Source organism: Bos indicus, chromosome 3, assembly GCF_029378745.1.
Source record: "Bos indicus isolate NIAB-ARS_2022 breed Sahiwal x Tharparkar chromosome 3, NIAB-ARS_B.indTharparkar_mat_pri_1.0, whole genome shotgun sequence".
In the NCBI taxonomy this organism is placed as follows: domain Eukaryota; kingdom Metazoa; phylum Chordata; class Mammalia; order Artiodactyla; family Bovidae; genus Bos; species Bos indicus.
In genome coordinates, this window is record NC_091762.1 from 9,753,266 (window position 1) to 9,761,254 (window position 7,989).

General features: G+C 43.2%; 1 protein-coding gene across 1 annotated transcript; it reads left to right on the top strand.

Moving 5' to 3' along the window:
• Positions 1 to 4,763: 4,763 nt before the first annotated feature.
• PIGM (phosphatidylinositol glycan anchor biosynthesis class M) lies at positions 4,764 to 7,392 on the top strand. Its single transcript, XM_019988235.2, has one exon. The coding sequence runs from the start codon at positions 5,231 to 5,233 to the stop codon at positions 6,500 to 6,502; it is 1,272 nt and encodes a 423-aa protein (XP_019843794.2). The 5' UTR covers positions 4,764 to 5,230; the 3' UTR covers positions 6,503 to 7,392.
• The last annotated feature ends 597 nt before the right edge of the window (positions 7,393 to 7,989 follow it).

A 7,989-nucleotide genomic window follows, 5' to 3' on the forward strand; every position in this document is an offset into this window, starting at 1 on the left:
CAATATATTCTAAACAGTGAGATCTCTGTGGGAAACATTCCCCAAGGATGGGCACTAGGCAAGGGATGGTATCAATCTAAGAGGTGTGGTTAGAACACATCTGACATAGGATTCAAGAAAAATCAGCAAAAACTGAGTTCCTTTTACAAGAAGTGTACTATTCAAGAGACAAACAAGACACGATACATACCATCAAGGTACATACAGTTTTTTCTGACTTTATAACTGCTATTCCTTCTGGGGAACTCTCCGTACTGCTTGCAAACTCCCATGTTAACTCTCAGTAGACAAAACCCTGTTAAAAGCTGTGACTTTCATTACACTTGTCACAGCTGCAATTTTGCTACTTGTCCATTATCTGACTAATATCTGCCTCACCCACTGGACTTTAAGTGCCATGTGACTTTAACTGCGATTCTTGTCAGTGCTGGGTCACCAGTACAGCTGGGCATGCGTGCTAAGTTGCTTCAGTCATGTCCAACTCTGTGCGACCCCATGGACCGTAGCCCTCTAGGCGCCTCTGTCCGTGGGATTCTCCAGGTTGCCATACCTTTTCCAGGGCATCTTCCTGACCCAGAGATTGAACCCATGTCTCCTGCATCTCCTGCACTGGCAGGTGGGTTCTTTACCACTAGTGCCACTTGGGAAGCCCACCTGCATGTGCGATGCTCAGAACTGGAGAACAAAGGATGGAAAGAAAAGAGGGAGACAAGTCTGTTCTTGTACTGAAAGACAAGTAGTATATAAATAAGTGAGGAGAAACAGGAACCTTTGTTAGGACAGCATGAAAAAAAGTATCACAGTTAAAGCAAAAGGTATATTTAAGGAATGGTTAATAAACCTAAGATATAATCAACAAGGACCTACTGTATAGCACAAGGAACTGCACTCAATATTCTGAAATAACCTACAGGGAAAAAGAATGAAAAAAAATATATATGTGTGTGTATAAATGAACCACTTTGCTGTACACTTGGAACTAGCACAACATTGTAAATTAACTGTGAAAGTGAAAGTGAAGTCACTCAGTCATGTCTGACTCTTTTCGACCCCATGGACTGTAGCCCACCAGGCTCCTCCCTCCATGGAATTCTCCAGGCAAGAGTACTGGAGTGGGTTGCCATTTCCTTCTCCAGGGGATCTTCCCAACCCAGGGATCGAAACCAGGTCTCCCACATTGTAGGAAGACGCTTTAACCTCTGAGCCACCAGGGAAGCCCCAATATAAAATAAAAATTATATTATAAAAAACACCCTAGAATAGAGGGCTTTCTCAGTGAATAGGTTTAAAACATAAGATAATGGAAGGATTTAATATCAGGTTAAATAGTTTACTATTTTTTTCTACAGGCTTGGGAGCTATTGAAGATGTTTGAGAAAAGAAAGCATCTAATTAAAATACTGCTTATGAATAACAATCTGGCTGCAGAATTGAGAACCAGGAGACACTAAACCAGTTAGAGACTTGCAAAACCTTAGGGGAAAGGTAACTGCCACAGATCCTAGTGTAATACAAGTGTCAATACTGTTATCAAATTGAGCTGTTGAAGTCTGGACTGAGGTGCAGGATGCTGAGCACAAAAAGAATTAGGGATAGACTCAAAAGAAATTACAAAGCAGGAAATATAAGCAAGATCCAGACAAAAAAAGAAGGGGATTGAATTAAGGCACCGGTAGGAAGCAGATGCTTATTCTCAAAGGGCTAACTGGACATGATTTAATGAAGAGATTATCTGCAGAGGTATGGGGAGGTTCAGGGCTGGTGAAGCACCCAGGGACTTGGAACAGCAGGGAGACTTTGTTCCTACCAAGTGTGTGCCTGCTAAGTCGTGTCAATCATGTCTCTTTTTGACCCTATGGACTCCGCCAGGCTTCTCTGTCCATGGGATTCTCTAGGTAAGAATACTGGAATGGGTTGCCATGCGCTTCTCTAAGGAAGTCTTTACTAGTCGTAAATCTGAAGGGACTGTCACTGAAACCTGTGGAGAGTTGTAGCCAAGGGACAGGGCTATAATTTCAGCAGGAGCCTTGGCCTTAGGTAGAGGAACTCATGCCACTCCCAAAGTTCTGCTAATGTCTGCCACTGGCCTATTCTAATGAGAAGCCAGGGGGCAAGGGAAACCGTGTGATGCTGAAAAAACAGGGAGGAATAGACAGAGAGTGGACCTAAAAAGCTAGTGAGAGCACACAGAGCACAGCAACCAAGGCCAAGGTCCTCACTGCCGATGCTAGGGCTGAGGTATGCATGTCTGTGTGTTCTCCCTAGCCACTCATTCTAAAAAACTGGAAACAAGAGACAGACAATGAAAGGGAGAATTAGGAAGGATTTTAAGTAATGGTTCAAGAGGTAATGAACAGTGGAGCATTTGAAAAAAAGTAGCTTTTCCAGGGAAAAGTGAGAAGACACAACTCCTACGCCCAATGCAAAAAGCTCAATATGGGGTCCTTAGTGCCGTGATACTTCTGTCTGACCTAGAATTACCTTCCCTAATCTACTCCCTTCTTAAGTCCCACAAACACTATCTACATCTCGCTTTGATCCAAACTTAGTTTCTTTTGATTAGCTGTTTACTGTTTTCTTAATTTCCCAAATTTGATGTGTTTTATGCGTTTACTAGGTTAAGCTCTATAGGGACAAACTGGTTGAGGCCTTTCTGCCACACTATCTAAACCAACCCAACCAAAGGAACCCCTTTCTCCCTCTGGAGGATTAACTAAGTTAATCCTCAGACATCTACCTCCCATATCCTCTACCTTCTGGGACCAGCCCTCACTTATCTATCACTAGCAGAGGAAAAGAATATCAGAGATAAATCACAGTGAGAGAAAATATCAGAAAGATTCAAACAAGAGATCAATGACGGGAGGGAGAGGGGGAAATTAGATATCATAATTAACATTCTATTTGCAGGTTAGCCATACAGTAGTTAAGAATACTCTGGGCCATCTGCTTCTGAGTTCCAGCTCTGCCACTAGCTGACTATGTGACTGAGGAACATTACTTAACCTCAAGCCTTGATTTCTTCATTTGTGAATGTGGGACTATCTACATGGTTAAGTCTTTAGTGTGATGATGGACATACTGCAAATAAGTTGTCAACAAAGCTGGCTATTAGAAATCATCATCATCATTTGAATGATGCAAGAAACTTAACTGCAAGGAAAAAAAAAAAAGTTAAAAGTAATTATTGGGACTTCCCTGGTGGCTCAGTGGCAAACAATCTGCCTACCAACACAGAGGACACGGGTTCCATCCCTGATCTGGGAAGATCCCGCCAATACTGAATGAAGTTCATGTGCCGTAGAGCCTGAGCTCTGCAACAAGAGAAGCTATCAAAATGAGAAGCCTGCGCATTGCAACTAGAGAGTGGCCGCTGCTCTCCACATTAAAGAAAAGCTCACGCAGCAACGAAGACCCGGCACAGCCAAAAAAAAATTTTAAGTAACTATTAATATAAGGTATATATTTATACTAAGGCACAGATAATGACAAAGGGATATCAGAATATGAATACAGGCTATGTGAGATTAAGACAGTTTATCCAAAGAATAAATGTAAATTGTATGAGGGATGAATGGAGGGTAGTCCTCGAAGCTGCATATTCAGACTAGATGGAGTCATTTACTTTCTTTATGCTAGTATAGAAGACAATCTGTAAAGTCAACAAAGTCAGCATTTACTGAACATGTACTGTGTGCTTAAGACTATAATAAGTTATGAGTAATTAAAAAAAATTAAGGATAAGATATAACCCCTAACCTCAAAAACGCTACAATCTCATTGAAAGGGTTATGAATACAACATAAAATAAATGGTGAAATTCCGAAGTGCAGACTGTAAGTTCAGTAAGTGCCCACAGAAGGGCAAGAGATCACGGGTTAGAGTCCTTGGTGAGAAATTCATGGGAACAGGGTTTTGGAGTGGGATGAGTAAACGGGGTAGAACTTGAAATAAAGGATATTTCAAAGAGAAAAGGACTGGGAGTTGGAAGCATCCCCAAAGATGCCACTCCAGAGCTTCTGCTATGAGTAACCTGGAAAATCAATTCAACGTGTACCGAATGCCATAAGTCTGGTAATGTGATATTCGCTGAGGTACAGAAAAGAACAAGATAATCTATTCTCAAAGAACTCAAAGCGTCCTGACAGAAAACTAGGAAAATGAAACCAAAAAACAGTTATCACTGACAAATGCTATATTACAGGGATAGTGAATCCAAAAGGGAATTTTAAAGCAACGGGACAGCAAGCACTGAACAGCAGAGAGGAGCAGGGGCTTCTGTTTGAATGACTTTCTAGAACTTAGAGCCCCTTGGCCTCTGTCCGTCTATCCTCACTTAGCGGAATGGCATCTAAATCACAGTGCCTGATGAAAAAGTGAGCTGAGAGCCAGGATATGCTTTCAGGAGTTAACACGTGAGCCGAAGCTTGAAGGGTTAAGTAGTGACTGAAGAAGAGACGGCAACGTTGACAGAAAGAACAGCAAATACAATGACACTGAAGTACGAGGGCATGACATATTTTAGGAACCCTACGAAGCTTCCCGTCCTCCCTTCCCGTTCCTCCACCAAGCGTTGTCGGATAATATACAGGCTGACCAGTTCAATTCAAATTTAGATAAACAATAATTTCAAAATATAAGTAGGTACCAAATATTGCACACACTTTGGGCCTCCTTTCAATTCATCCCAGCTCGGCTCTCTGGTAGCCCACAATCTGCCTCACTCCCGCCCCCGGCCCCCGAATTACCCTCGAGCAGGAGAGGTAAAGCGTGAGAAATCATCACAGGTTTATTTTTTCTTCATTCCTATTTTTTTCACTCTCGGGTCTCCCGCCCAGGCCAGAAGGATGTGGTTCGAAGTTCGCTCCGCTCTAGGAGTCAGTCTCTCCCATCTGGAGTTGAGGCGAGGGAAGAACATGGCCACCAACAATTAACACACTTCCAGCTCGGTAAAAAGCCCACCCAGAGCCAACCGGCCCGGCAAGCGGAAGTCGCCGACCCCAAGGACCGGAAATCCCGCCTTCGCCGGAGAGCAGGGGCCACTGAGAATCCAGCCCCGGTATGTGGCCGGAAGCAGGACGGGGGCGGATCTTCCTGCCGGAAGTTGTTTTCGATTGGCCGCCTAGCTGATAGATGTACAGGCAACCTGAAGCGAGGAACCGAAGCGAGGATTAGACGTTTCAGGACAATTTGTGAACTGGGGACTGAGCTGCTGTGGTGCCGTCAGATCATGAGCCCGACCACACACTGGGGAGATAAGTTCCTGAATCTGCGGGTGCCCCCCGCCGGGGTATTTGTTGTGGCCTTCTTTGCCCGAGTGGCTCTGATTTTCTATGGGGTTTTCCAGGACCGGACCCTGCTCGTGAGGTATACAGACATCGACTACCAGGTCTTCACGGACGCCGCGCGTTTCGTCACGGAGGGGCACTCCCCTTACCTCAGGGCGACATACCGATACACTCCCCTGTTGGCGTGGCTGCTCACTCCCAATATCTATCTAAATGAACTGTTCGGAAAGTTTCTCTTCATCAGCTTCGACCTCTTCACCGCCTTCCTCCTATACCGGCTACTGCTTCTTAAGGGGCTGGGTCGCCGCCAGGCTTGCGGGTACTGTGTCTTTTGGCTTCTTAATCCCCTACCTATGGCGGTGTCCAGCCGAGGCAATGCGGACTCGATTGTCGCCTCCCTGGTGCTTATGACCCTGTACCTAATAGAAAAAAGACTCGTCGCGTGTGCCGCTGTATCCTATGGTTTCGCAGTGCACCTGAAGATGTATCCGGTGACCTATATCCTTCCCATTGCCCTCCACTTGCTTCCGGAACGCGACAGTGACGAAGGTCTCCGTCAATCCCGATATTCTTTCCAGGTTCGTTTGTACGAATTCCTGAAAAGGTTGTGTCATCGGGCTGTGCTGCTCTTCGTAGCAGTTGCTGGACTCACGTTTTTTGCCCTGAGCTTTGGTTTTTATTACAGATATGGTTGGGAGTTTTTGGAGCACGCCTACCTTTATCACCTGACCAGGCGGGATATCCGACACAACTTCTCTCCATACTTCTACATGTTGTATTTGACCGCAGAGAGCAAGTGGAGTTTTTCCCTGGGAATTGCGGCATTCCTGCCACAGTTCATCTTACTTTCAGCAGTGTCTTTCGCCTATTACAGAGACCTTGTCTTTTGTTGTTTTCTTCATACGTCAATTTTTGTGACATTTAACAAAGTCTGCACCTCCCAGTACTTTCTTTGGTACCTCTGCCTCCTGCCTCTTGTGATGCCACTAGTGAGAATACCTTGGAGAAGAGCCGTGGTTCTCCTCATGTTATGGTTCATCGGGCAGGCCTTATGGCTGGCTCCTGCTTATGTTCTTGAGTTTCAAGGAAAGAACACCTTTTTGTTTATCTGGTTAGCCGGTTTGTTCTTCCTCCTTATCAACTGTTCCATCCTCATTCAAATCATTTCCCATTACAAGGAGGAACCCCTGACAGACAGAACCAAATATGACTGATATGCTCCAATTCTTCTGCGACTTGGATTCTGATTGTTCTGAATGGATCAGAGAGAGCTTTGGAGAAAATTTTTTTTTGAACATCCTAAGCACTCTAGTGAAAGTTCAGTTTGGAGCATAAAACTATTCCAACAAATTTAAGTGAATGTTTGCCTTACTTATAGAGGGGGCTCAATAACTGAGTTTCACCCTTTGGGAAATCTCAGGACTCATTCATCTGGGACATGATGGGAAGTAAATGTTCAGTTCAGTTCAGTTCAGTCGCTCAGTCGTGTCCGACTCTTTGCGACCTCATGAATCGCATCGTGCCAGGCCTCCCTGTTACATTGCCAACTCCCGGAATTCACCCAAACTCAGGTCCATCGAGTTGGTGATGCCATCCAGCCATCTCATCCTCTGTGGTCCCCTTCTCCTCCTGCCCCCAATCCCTCCCAGCATCAGAACTTTTCCAATGAGTCAACTCTTCGCATGAGGTGGCCAAAGTATTGGAGTTTCAGCTTTAGCATCAGTCCTTCCAAAGAACACCCAGGACTGATCTCCTTTAGAATGGACTGGTTGGATCTCCTTGCAGTCCTCTTGTTTGAAAATGGAAGGGCTAATGAAATAATCAGATACTAAAAGGTTTTTGTAGAAAGGACAGAGGAATACAGTCAAGAGATGAAATCTAAGCCAGTATTTGTTACAGTTATACTGTGGTACTGTCTGAAACTGTCTTTTATCCTTCACTTTTTTGTTCTAAGGCTTTCCTGATAACTGTGAAAACTCAAAGTGTTCCTAAAGTATAGCTTTTAGATATAAAGTGTTAAGTAATACTACTGAGGTTGGGAAAGTTAATTCTGTATTAAAAGTGGGGGCTTAGAAGATAAAGAATCCAAAGAATTTAAATTATAGTCATGTTTCTTGTATTTGTTTTATAACTTAGTTTTTCAGCACTTAATTCTAGTGGTATTAATTTACTGTTTGGCTTTATACAAAAAGGATTAATTTTAAATTCATCCATCTTGGGACTTCCCTGGTAGTCTAGTAGTAAAGAATCCACCTTGCAATGCAGGGGACTTGGGTTTGATCCCTGGTCAAGGAACTGAGATCCCACATGCCACGGAGCAATTAAGTCCATGTGCTGCAACAAAAGAATGAAGATCTCACACGTTGCAAATAAGACCCAGTGCAGCTAAATAAATATAAGTAAATATTTTTAAAAAGATAAATTCATTCATCTTTAAACTTCTCAACATTTTAAAATAGCATCTTGCTTTTGTTGTGACATTTTAGAACTCTCTTTTGTCTCTTTGTTTTTAATTTTCTAATTACTAGAAAAGACTTTTAATACAGAATATAAGTTAATCAAGTATTATCAGTGTTGTTAAAATGATTAGAGATTTTAGGTGATAAAAAAATAAATAGTTAATAGGCATTTACCAGCTTAAAAATACCTCACTTATGAAAATTTTGTGATAGAAATGAAGACCTGCATAGGAGGCTCCTAA

Bases quoted from the DNA above. Each gene is read 5' to 3' on its own strand.
- PIGM (XM_019988235.2), top strand. From the start codon at position 5,231: ATGAGCCCGACCACACACTGGGGAGATAAGTTCCTGAATCTGCGGGTG.